The sequence below is a fragment of the Ursus americanus genome, chromosome 35 (genome assembly GCF_024610735.1).
Source record: "Ursus americanus isolate L20-20 chromosome 35, mUrsAme1.1.p, whole genome shotgun sequence".
Classification (NCBI taxonomy): Eukaryota; Metazoa; Chordata; class Mammalia; order Carnivora; family Ursidae; genus Ursus; species Ursus americanus.
Window position 1 is genome coordinate 27,057,803 of NC_142161.1, and position 12,639 is coordinate 27,070,441.

A 12,639-nucleotide genomic window follows, 5' to 3' on the forward strand; every position below is an offset into this window, starting at 1 on the left:
ATTGTGTTAACTTACTAAGATTTTTTTTCTTCTTTGACAGCTCAAACCCCTGGGTTGGGAACAGGAAGGGGGAAAAGCAGGAAAAACGCACCAAGCATGATTTTAGCTCCTTCCACAATTGTTCCTAAATGGATAACCACGTGTCAAATAAATACCTAGTTTCTAGAAACAGTGACCAAAAAATTATTGTCTTCACTTAGTTCTGTTGTGGAGGTAGCTGGCGCTCTGCCCTGAGGGAGTAGGATACGATTTTTGAGTTCACCTCAGTATCCAACTGGAATAATCCACTTAACGAATTTGGTCCCTTGTATATACTTGGTAAAAATGAAGGTTTTTATTTAAAAAATAATACCTACACGTGGTAAAAATAAAATTCATACAGAATATAGCAAAGTCTCCTCACCACTCTAGTTCTTTCGTTCCCCCTTCCAGATTCAGCTTCTCCTTTTTCTCTGGTATATTCTTCCAGAAAGAGTCTATGTATTACAGCATACATATGCACCCATGGAAGGAGAGGCATAATATACATGCCTTTGTATTACATCATTCTTAACTATTTGCATTAAGTAGGCCAACCGGCTCATACTTGGATAGATTAAATCTCACAATTATATACCCCAAGGAACTGTCTCAATTTTTTTATTATAAATGCATCGGTAAATGTATTAAATGCTTTAAAACGGGTGGGGCATGGACTGTAACTTGCAAATGTTTTACTTGATAACTGATTTTACATAAGAACTATGTATTTCTGAGAATCAAATTCTTTTTTTTTTTTTTTAAGATTTTATTTCTTTATTCGACAGAGATAGAGGCAGCCAGCGAGAGAGGGAACACAAGCAGGGGGAGTGGGAGAGGAAGAAGCAGGCTCATAGCGGAGGAGCCTGATGTGGGGCTCGATCCCAGAACGCCTGGATCACGCCCTGAGTGGAAGGCAGACGCTTAACCGCTGTGCCACCCAGGCGCCCCGAGAATCAACTTCTAAAATAAAAAAATCCTACTTCAAATATACTAGAGGGGGGCAACTCTTTCTGCCCACAGGTCCTATACCCATGCTTTAATAAAACCACCTTTTGCACCAAAACAAAACAAACAAAAAATATACTAGGGGGTTGGCTATTTAAATGGATCATATGGGGCAACCCCCTCACTCCTTCCTCGGGGGCTTTGTACTATCACTTTGCTATTGCTCAATAAGCCTTGCTTTGCTGTCCCCCCCCCAAATAAATAAAGAAAGAACTCGATCCTATGGCCCAACACTTTTTGAAGAAAAGGGTCTCTTTGTAAGACAAGTACTGTCCCTCTGAAATGGCTTTTTTCTGTAAACTTAGATTTCAAATACAAAACGTTGGGTTTATTTAAAGCGGAAAACACCTACAGATGTTTTCATTGTAACTGAATGTGAAGAAAAATTGAAAGTATTCATACTTCTCAAAGGAGAAGGAGAACTCTAAAGGGGACACTTTTCCATTCATGGACTGACATAAATCGTTCAGACTCCCCGGTGACACAGCTACTGTGTGCTTCCTGGTCTGTTAGAAGCTATGATTTTACCTTTAAGAGCCCCAGAGCAGGATCAGAGATGTTTGGAAATTTTAATTCAAGTGGTTCCTGTTTTAAAAAGAAGAAAAGAAAAGGGGGTTTTATTTACAGTATGTATCCAAAGATAAGGTGACCTCAGATCAAATGTCTTCGGAGGAGGAGAAGCACCTTCCTGGCACCCTCCTCCCCTCCTCCACCCTCTGCCCACCCACCTCCCCGCTGAAACAGCCACCTTATGCCTGTTTCACAAGCTCCTCCTTTCTCCACCTCCAAACCTCTTTTCCAGATCTTCCTCCTCACCACTCCCTTCACTTCCCGGAGAACTGACGCGGGTAGCACATTATGAGGGAACATTAATTAATGAGAGAAAAAAAACCCACTTGTGAAGCAACTGTTATTTCTTTTCTTCTGCCTCAATTTATATAACTTGCCTTTCCTCAGAATAATTTTTGGCATTTATACTGGCATTTAAAAGAGGCCCCAGTTCTTGCATTTATTGACAGTTACATAAAGGAAGCTTCAAAATAGATTTTTTTTTTTTTTTTGCTACCTAGGTGAACAGATGCTTCTAGGTTTTTCTGGAATAAACACTGTTTTCTCCTCCCACAAGAGCCTGCTATTTCCCTGTTCATCCTACTGTTTAAAGAGTCTCCGGAGCAGACATTCATCAATCTCCCTTTGGCCATATAAGGCTATTTTGCTCCAGTCACATGCTGGAGACAATCGGGAATAACAAGCACTATGAAGCAGGAGGAATGCTGAATGTCAGGCGGACAGACAGGCCAGTTAAAGAGATACACCACTAATAAAGGCTAATAGAGGAGGGCAGCTGGACATATAAAAAGATGGCAGTTGTGGGCCCGAGGCGGGAGTGACCGGCCAGGCTCCTGGGTGCAGTGCACAGAGTTATTTTGCACAGGGAATCAGCCCCCAAACAACCAAATTCCCAGTGTGCACTTACTACTCACTGATAAGGTTAAGAGATAACAGCCTCAGTGTTGGAGTTCCCTCAGATCACCAAGGAAAAAAACATCCTACAGCAGATTTGTGTTAGAACTTTGAGAGCAGCCTCACCCCTCTCCACCCCCCCACCCCCCGCCCGATGTTTTCAATATTTCTCCTGCTATCTCTGCATGTTCAATCTGAGCACTGCTGAGTACTGACAGACAGGACATTGCTGACACCGAGCTCTGCTGTCTCAGCAACAAGGCCTGGGACGAGGCCGGCTGGTTGGCCGTGAGAGGAGGGCCCATCCTGCCAGGTTAGCTGGTTCCCCAGCGCCAGAAGCCCGCAGGCCTCCCTCCAGCAGGGTGACTGACCGGCAGAGGGACTCGGGCACAGATGTCCCACCTGGGAGCCCCTGCACTGAGTCTTCCTGTGTTTCTGTCAACAGGAAACCCCCTGCAGGACCGCCTCTTGGAAACCTTGGGAAGCTTTCTACATTTATGAAGCCGGCGTTGTTTCTGAGTCTTCCCTGGTAGACAAGTGAGCAGGAAATCACTAAGTGATATTTAGTGTGGAACTGGGAATGTCCAGGTCACGAGGGAGCCAGCTGGGTCACCTCCCAGATGTCAGGTGTCATTCCTGCCTCTCCGTCCCAGCATGCTCCCAGCATGACCCACTTTTCCTATTCCTAGTGGTACAGTGGCGGGAGGCGGTGCAGAAGGTGAAAGGCTCCAACTGTGGGACAAGCCAAGAGGTTGAGCTCACACGGAGCTTGACAGACTTCCCATCTGGAAACTGAGCAATCGGAGCCTTAGTTTCAATTTGAAAGCCCCTTCCGTAGACAGTAGAAACTCATGATTTCACAAACCTTAACTGCTCTGAAATGTTTTTGATTATAATGCAGGCTCATCAGAGGACATTTAAAAAATATTTTAAAAAAGCATAAAGAAATCACACTACCACCACAAAGAGATACCCACTGTTCATATTTTGGTATATATCCTTGCAACCATTTATTTCACAAATGTAAAAGGCTTTGTCTGATTTTCCAGAAGCTGTCATATTACTTTATGTTTATATATGTAAATAAATGTATACATGAATTGTGTATTTATTAAACATGTATTAAAATTTTGTCAAACTATATATACTGTTTTATAACTTTTTTTTTTTCATTTAACAATACGTTATGGACTTTTTTTTTAGGTGAAGACATAGAAATCTAGTTATTTCTACCGGCTCTGTGGCTTTTCTATTGTAAGGACACACCATCACTTATCTGATGAACCCCCTACTGACAGAACACTAAAGGAAACACTTTCTAGTGAAGAATGCCACATATTTATGTCTCTGTCTAATGGTTTCACTGCAATAAATTCTTGAAAGTGGGTTGAGTATGCACATTTCAGATTTTTTAGTTTTAAAAAAATGTGTATTTTGGCCACGTTGGCCATAGAGAACGGACACCAGAATGAGGCTGGCCAAGCAAGTTCGTCACTGCTTCTGGCCACGGTCTGGACAGTAAGAGTTCAGTCGAGTAGGGGACTTGGGCAATGCCAGATTGTCCTAGATAAGTCATTGTGTGAGCTACCTACAGCTTCCGCTGCTGACAATGATGAAGAACCGGCGAGGTTAGCGCAGGCGGCTCTGCGTCCCTGCCCAGCATGCTGGCTAGCCTCTGCTCTCAGCAGCTTCTAAATTCTCCCTGAAGGCCAGGGCCTGTTAGCCAATTTGCCCCACTTTTCTTTTTCACGTTGAGACTCACCTTCCGGTGCAGAGTGGGCCATGGGGCTCAGGCAGGCGAGTAACCACCCAAATCCAGTTAGCCTGCAACTCCCCATGTAAAGAGAATGATCACCACTTACACATCAGGGTGACCTTCGCCCTGACGTGCAGAGCTCTTTCCAAATTGGGTCACTCACCATATCTTCAGGGTCTGGGATTTTCACCCCACTGAAGTACTGATTCGTGCTGAATACTTGTTGGTGCCTAGGAATGAGATCTCCTTCGGAGAGAAGAAAAAGGCGGATAAAATGAGATCGGTTAGCAAATGCTGACCTATGATTTCTCTCCATCCGTGCTCTGTCTGTGCCTACAACCAATGAAGGCTGTAGTCTGCTCTTCCGGTCAGAGGGAGGCATCAAGGCAACCCTGCACAGCATGTCCTGAGACCGCAGGGGCCGGAGCACTGTGTCAGGTGTACAGGAGGCATGCATGGGTACTGAGGGCTACGAGGTAACTGCCCCTCAAGGACTCACAGTGTATTGGAGGAATCCAAACAGCTCAGAAGCACACACACACACACACACACACAAATAAAATAATGCCTTTTAAAAAGTAGCCAAAGTGCACCAAGTACAAAGCAAAATCATATTCATTGACTTCTGATGGGTCAATAGAAAAGTGTATTGTCCTAGCACTTAGAATAGTACCTGTCAATAAATATTTGAGGAAAGAAGTGGGGGTGGGGGAGAGGAAGAGGGATGAATGGAGAGAAGGAAGGAGAAGGGACAGGTGAAGGGAAGGAGGGATGGATGGAAGGCAGGAAGGAAGGAAGGCAGGAAGGGAATCCTGGAAGATCTTCTAGCTAGAGGGAATACATTTCCAAATTGGAACCACTTTTCTTGCTTCATCAAATAGCAGTCACTTGGAAATCCCGTTTTACCCACCGCGTGGAAGCACTTCTATATTCTGGAGGCTGCCCACATTTCAGCCAAATCAGTTAAAATCACCTTCATGTAAAATCCTAGGGTATTACACGTGAAGAGGAATTTTGTTCGGAGAACATCAGGAGATATGCAGCAGGGTGCCCCTGGGGCACACTCAGGCCCCCTTGCCAAAGCAGAGCGGACAACAAAAACCCCCCAACCAGGGCCCCAGAAATACTGCTACTGGACTGGACTGGAGTTCCCACTCCTGGGCATCAAACTGCCTAATTTTACTGATTTGTTTTGGAACTTTACTTTGCACTCCAATCCAAAAGCTGCTGTCCTGCCCCACTTTGCACAAGTGGCCAAACTATACTCCGTACTGCCTTGCCCCAGGTCCCAGCGCGCTTCGCCACGAGCGCACTGCTTGTACCTTAATAACTCCTCCATCAGAGCGCTGGGAGTGGGGGGGAAGAGGGTGCCCTAAAATCACTGGGGGAAACGGCAAAGGAACTCTGATTGCACCTGGAAGCACTCCCAGGCGCCTTACTGGTCACTCAAAAAACCTGTCAGCAAATACTTAGTGCCTACTGTGTGCAGACACTGGTGGAGGACAAACTGAAATATAGATGTGACCTCACCCTCAGGTAGCTGACAGTATCTTTGGGAAGATAAAGGCGCAGCACAAGACAGCGTGAGGACACGCACTGCAAGAGTTTAGAGGAGGAAGTCTGCTTTAAACTGGGGAGCAGTAGCTAAACTCCCTGACTTGTTTTTAGGCCCTTTTTTTTTCTTATTTGAGAGAGACAGGGAGAGAGTGAGAGCTTTAGTACACACGAGCAAGGGGAGGGAGAAGGGCAGAAGAAGGGTGGGAAGGGGAAGAGAAGGGGCAGGAGCAGGGAAGGGGAAGGGGAAAGGCATGGGAAAGATGGGGAACGGCAGGGGGAGGGGCAGGGGAGAAGCAGACTCCCCGCTGAGCAGGGAGCCGGATGCGGGACTCAATCCCAGGACCCCAGGATCATGACATGATCCAAAGGCAGAGGCTTTAGCGACTGAGCCACCCAGGCGCCCTAAACTCCCTGACTTTTGAAGGGGGCAGTCACTGCTTCTACATCTTTCATCCATGCCTCTCCAAGTCTTTCTTCGCCTCCTCCTTCCCCCATCACACCCTAAGAGTAGAGAGAAGGACAAGGAGAGTGACACCAGCAGACCCAGCCGTTCTTCCTGACACACAGAAGGTTAGAATCTTCTATAGCATCTGAAGGAGCCAAGCTAGCCTGGTGGGCTGGCGTGAGGGATCTCCAAAGAGTGAACTACCATAAGAAATGAGCTACAAAGGAAAACCACAGCTGCATTCTGTAAACTGCTAAGCCTTTACAGAAATGTAAGCTTTTATATTGTTGCTATGATCCTTATTCAGAGCTTAACTTCACCCAAACTATAGTGAAGACAGAACCTTGTCTTTTTGGACACCTGGTATGTACTCACAATCATTAATTCTTTTTATTAAAATAAAGGTGGACACTTTTTTTTTTTTTTAAGTAATGTTTATGCCCAACTCGGGGCTCAAGCTCATGACCGTGAGATCAAGAGTCACATGTTCTACTGACTGAGCCAGCCAGGTGCCCCCAAATGGGGACACCTTTAATGAAATTATTTAAATAAGGGTTCTAGAGTGCCCCTCCTTCGTAACTGTAAAGGGCACTGAATGAGACTGGGAACTCGGCTCTGCCCTGTATTGACATGGGTAAAACTATTCCGTTTCCCAAAAGGCGTGACAAAAACACCACTTACCCAAGGTCTTCCTAATCAGATAGAGCTGATCCACATCTGATTTTCCTGGCCACAGAGGCACCCCTGACAGCAGCTCAGCAAAGACACAGCCAATTGCCCAAACATCTACTGGGGGGCCATACTGCGTGTCCCCCACCAAGAGTTCTGGGGAGCGGTACCACCTGGTGGCCACGTAGTCTGTGTAGTAGTCGCCCGGTCCAGCTGGCCAGTGATGGCACATGGAAAACAGAGACAACAGTGGAAGACTGGACTCCAATGTGGGAGGGGGAAGACCTAAGAAATCAAGGCTGTGCGCCATCCTGTGGGTCCTCTAATTCAGTGGTTCTCAGTACTGGCTGCGCATTCAAACCAGGGGGATATAGTACTTGTTCACTTACTAATGCTTGGGCCCCATCTCAGTCCAACGAGACCAGAAAGTCTGGGGGAGAATCTGGGGCAGTATCGCTACAGTTTTATGGTTACAGCTTATAGTTTCCCAGACGATTCTCATCTGTAGCCCAAGTTGAAAACCACTCTTCTAAAATAGTATTTCTCAGAAGTACTGTTTTAGCAAAAAAAAAAAAAAAAAAAGGTAGAGACCAGGAGAATAACATAGTTTTTAATAACCACTTTACTGTGGTATAATTTACATATAGCACACATATTTAAAACACTGTGTGTATCTACATGTTTTCAGTAATTACAGAATTGTAATTTGGGGCAAGCTCAAGCCCAAAATATATAAAAACTAGCTTTCTATAGCATCTAGAGCCTTTCTCATATAAAGAATCTTTCTGTCTTTTACAATTACTTAAGAAAACATCAATACTCACTCAAAAGCCGAGCAAATCCAAAGTCACAGAGCTTAATCACCGAGTGTTTTGTGACGAGGATATTTTCTGGCTTCACATCTCTATGTATGCACTAGTCATAAAAGTCAAAACAAAAACAGATTATCAAGGAGAAGCTATAATATATGGGATAAATATAACTTATAATATTCAGCAAGTATTTAAGAAATCCTTAAAACCTCTTACTGGCCTTCAGATCAAAGGCTGCAAGACAGCAGCCTACAATAAACCTAGTACCATACTCATTATGGCCTGAATCACCCCAAAGTCCTAAAGGGCCCAAAAGGACCAAAAAGGAAGAAAGGAAAACTGAAAGGTAGGGTAGCCAGATAAACAACAAGTAAGTGTCTAGTGTAAGTATACCCCCATGAAGTCTTTGGGACATACTTCACCAGTAAGTTCTGACTGTTTTTCCCAAATTCAGATTTAACTGGGTGCCTTATACATAATCTGTTTACTATCCTAGAGGAAAAGGAAAACGTTAAAAGGCGGTGGGTGAGGCCTGCATCATGGCTGCAGGGGCTGCAAGTTGAGGCATAAGCGGAATTCACAGGTCAGTTGTTTGAGAGCAGAACACAGGCCCCTGGTAAACAGGACAAGCCCTGGGTCTGCTGAGATAAGCAAGGGAAGAGAAGGGCGGGACCGGGAGCTTGCCAAGAGACCTCCCTTCCAGCTCTTGACACTCGTCCTGACAAGATAAACAAGAGTGGGCAGTGTTTAACCTCTGGGGGGAGTCGCTAGATGTCAGCTCTGTCCCACACACAAGAGTTCTTACAGCTCCATCCACCCCCACGGGACGTAGCCCCCACTCCATAATTTAGACTCAAATCACCTGTGGTTTCCAAACCACAGCTCACATTGTTCAACAGGCTAATGTTAGAAGAGAGTTTATGAATCTTCACATGATTTTCTTATTAAATAACAATTCTCTTGGTAAAGAACAAATCAACAACCTAATTAAAGATTACATAAAAGCAACATTCAGGTCAAAATCCCATTCAGGGTTCCTAATAATCCTCACTTCTTCCCAGCCTTTTCCTCTCTGGAGAAGAATGTTGGACCCTGCTGCAATCTGAGAGACCCTCTTTCGCTTGCCACTGAAACCCTGGGGTACTCTTGACTTTCTAGAATTTGGAGAGAGGACAGAGGTTCTTCTTGGGCCTGGCCTGGTTCTCCCTCAAAAGGACTTTCAGGGTGAGGGATCAGTGTCAGTGTTTCCCCATGGGTTTTTATTATTCTGGAAAATTTGGGGGAGAGATAATTTCTGAATTATTCTATTACCATCCATCTAGTTCTCAGCAATTAATGGCCCCGAGATCGCCGTTCCTCTACCACTGGCCTCGCATATTACTATAAACGGGTACACCCATGAATATCATGATGACAGATGGTCAGAAGGACTTGTAGGCAAGAATGTGCTCCCATTCTGTTCTGAGAATTCTTCACAAGCTTCTACACCCTCCCCACATCAGTACGTGTGGCAGACCAGAGCTTCGGGAACTCTCTGGGGAACAGTGGTATGCGTTATTTGTCTTCAGTGTCTCTGATTTTCCTCTCCAGGGCCTTTACGAGGTCTCTCTTGCTCCCCCATCCCAAAACCTGCTTTCGGGAAAGTGCTAACCCTCCCACTTGCTATCATAGCAAGAGAAGGTATCCGCGCTCCCTGGAGTCCATGCATTTTGACGAGGAGTGTAGCCTTCAGCTAGGTGGAGACTCCACAGGGAGAAGGACTGGCTACCTTTATTTTCTACTTCTAGGAAGGCAGCTTCAGGAAAACCTCATTTAGAAGAGCCCGCGGCAGGGGCCTCAGCCCCCACCAGCTAAACTGACCCTGGCAGAAGATGAGATGACCGTGCAGACAAGTTGCACCGGTGGCCAAAATGAAGGTCTAATATTGGCAGCTGGCCTCTGTGGGCAGGGAGTGGGCACTGTCGTTCTGGAGGGAGCGGCCAGCTTCCCAGCACCTGTAGTGTCTCACCTCCTGGGCAGCAGCCCAGCGTGCCCCCCACCCAGCCTGGCTCTGGCCAGGAGTATCAGAAGTGTCCACGGGGCCGCTCTGCTCCAGACTTGGCCTATCTCACCAACACAGACACCAGCATTTATGCATGGCATTTGGGACTCCGCCTACTGCGACTCAACAGGCATGAGCCCCCTGGGTCTCCCCTCCCCGACTTCAGAGCATTGTCAGGGTGCCAGGCCAGGGCAGACTCCAAGCAAATGGGATTCTACTTTACATGTGAGTCGTGTGTCATCAATGTAAATCTATAACTACTTTCTTCAAATCACAAACACACATCTTTTATGTAACTGGAAGAAGAAAGAATGGCTAGGTTGGCATGTTGAGCCTCTACGGACCCCCACCAGGCTTCTAATCCACAGGAGTGGGGTATGAGTCTTGTACAGAGGCTCTACCTCAGCTTAAGGGCAGCTTTCTGATTCTTCAAGGGTGATCATGGGACTTACATCGTGTTTATGGCAGAAGTTTACAGCTTGCAGAGTCTGCCAAGTTATGGTCTTCGCAAGATGTTCTGGCACCCTAATAAAAACGAAGAAGCAACACAAACACATTCTTTAGTGTAACCATGGAATTCAGCCCAAAAAAAGAAAAAGAAAAGGAAGACAGGCTTAAGCAGTGAGACATCCAGTCGTCTAAGTCACAGGGCATCTAACTCATGGAGTGTAGAGAACACAGGCTCAGCACACTGCTGGGCTCTAGGGACCGCGAGGTTAGGGCAAGACCAACATCTCCTTGCACAGGAAGGGACCGTGAAGACTCACAGGGGCTTCCGCAAGTATTTATGACCACCCACCTCAATCATCCGTGACACCTCTGGGAACCTGCCTGCTAACTTGAGCTCCATTTCCATAAGGAGCTTTTCGTTTATGGAAAGTTAGTTCATATGCGGCATAAAAGGTGTTGCTCTCCCCCCCCCCCGAGTTGCCTCAAACTGATGCTTGAGACAGAATTCATTTTTCATGCATGGGCACATGGTTTCTCCACACTCCCCAGGTAGCATTTTTTTTAGGTAATGAAGATTTTACTGCCGATAGGGAAGAGGTTTACCTTGCACACGGTATAACAAAAGTGAATAATAATTCAAACCCCCACATAGGCATCTTGGTTCTTTCCCCACATTGCTTCTCTCTGGTAGCTGGCTGCCTCCCTCCCTCCCATCTTTCTGCCGCGTCCTCTGTCACAGTGTCTAAACATGGTCCCACTGCTCCCAGCACTTCTTCCCTGACGCTCGGCTTAGATAACCAATAGCCCCAGCAGATCCTTCACTTGAATTAGCAAAAGGCACCTCTTCTGGGAGCATTTGAAAAATATATTAGGCAATGAGTGAAATGACTACAGAGAGAGTGCGTTTATTTTTAGAGCACCGGACCCACCAGCAGGACTTACTGTTTTTATGAATCAAACATTAAACAATGGTGTTATGGTCCTTGGCCAGAACTAATAAGTAAACCAGGGAGGAAACTCTCGAGTAGTTGTGTTAAGGTGACCAAAACAAGTCCCTTCTAGTCTCTGGGAGGGGCCCCGAGGCCACTGTTGTCACAGACCAGATGTTCAGGAAATCCTCTCAAGAAGATCAGAGGATGGGCCAATGTGGAGGAAATGAAGAGGCCACCGCCAGGAAGAAGAGCTGGGATGTTTCTGGGCCAGAAACACGTCCCCGGGCTTGAAGTCGCTTCTCTCTAAATTCTCTCCCTTGTCCTAGCGCTGCCGAGGCACGAGGCAAGGAAAACTCACCTGCTTAGAAAGAAGGCCTAGAAAAATACAACTAAGCAGAGGACATTCTGTAGGGAAAATGCTTCCCTCTGCCTCCACTTTTTGCCCAGAAAAAAATGGAACATATTTTGATTATTTAATGACTTAAATATTAAGGTTATCAATGCCAGGCCACTTTAGTCTCTAAAAACATTTCCCAAAAGAAATTATGCAAAAGGAGCATTTAAAAGTAAACTATAATAGCATATTAGTAATGCTCCTCTAAGGCTGAGCATATTAGGACACAATCCTCAAACATCGAAACCCCCCCGTGTCATCCTGAGTTAGCTACTCACTTTTTTCTTACTCCATTCCTTCTCTGAAATGCCGGGGCCTCAGACTCTATCTCTAAGATCCTTTTTGGCTGCTGATGATAGGAGCCAAGTTTTTCATTGCCGAAGAAGGAGTACAAATATGGGAAGGGAGAAAAACAGAATCTGTTCTGTAGTGTTGGGCTGGAATTGGACATACACATACGTACGGAGGGTGCTGGCCTGGAAGGGATGCGTTCTTATGTAGGGTGCTCCGGAAGCTTCTCTGCTCGAGTCAACATCTGAAGTATGGCTATGGCAGTGAGAAGTGGCCAGGTTTGGGCTCTATTTTAAAAGGAGAGTCTCCAGGATTTTCCAAGAGATTCAATATGAGAGACAGAGAGGAAGCAAACAACGACACCAAGGTTTTTAGCTTGAGTAGCAGGTCTGTGGTGGGGCCCTTTACTGAGGAGAATGCTGAGGAAAGAGCCGGTTTTGAGGAGGGAAGGGTGGATATGTTGAGTTGCTTACTGGACACCCAAAGGATATTCTGGGTAGGCAGTTCTGAATTGACAAGGAAGGTCAGGCTGGAAGTGTAAATTTGGGAAGCATGAGCATATGAATGGCATTTGGAGCCTGGGGACTGGATGAAGCCACTTAAGGAGTGAATACAGAAAAAGAAGAGGTCAGCGTCCTGAGGCCCTACAATAGGTAGGGGTCAGAAAGCACAGAGGGATTCAGCAAGAGACTGGGGTTGAGCATAGAGGAAAGCAGGGTGACACTCAGGAAAACAGCATCACCGGAGCCAACCGAACAAAGTGTTTCAAAGAAATTCTGGATTAAGACGGTAGGTTGAACAA

General features: G+C 46.0%; 1 protein-coding gene across 10 annotated transcripts in view; it reads right to left on the minus strand.

Annotated features, from left to right (window-relative positions):
- Nucleotides 1-12,639, minus strand: part of CDKL1 (cyclin dependent kinase like 1) — a 56,947-nt gene that overhangs the window by 4,251 nt on the left and 40,057 nt on the right. For 9 of the 10 annotated variants that reach the window (XM_045798841.2, XM_045798832.2, XM_087858971.1 and 6 more), the window contains 5 exons: nucleotides 10,223-10,295; nucleotides 7,742-7,832; nucleotides 6,930-7,130; nucleotides 4,410-4,492; nucleotides 1,555-1,611 (listed from right to left, as the gene is read on the minus strand). In XM_045798841.2, coding sequence (XP_045654797.2) covers nucleotides 1,555-1,611; nucleotides 4,410-4,492; nucleotides 6,930-7,130; nucleotides 7,742-7,832; nucleotides 10,223-10,295 — 505 coding nt within the window. The remainder of the gene's footprint in view (nucleotides 1-1,554; nucleotides 1,612-4,409; nucleotides 4,493-6,929; nucleotides 7,131-7,741; nucleotides 7,833-10,222; nucleotides 10,296-12,639) is intronic. The other variant, XM_087858974.1, reaches the window with a different exon arrangement.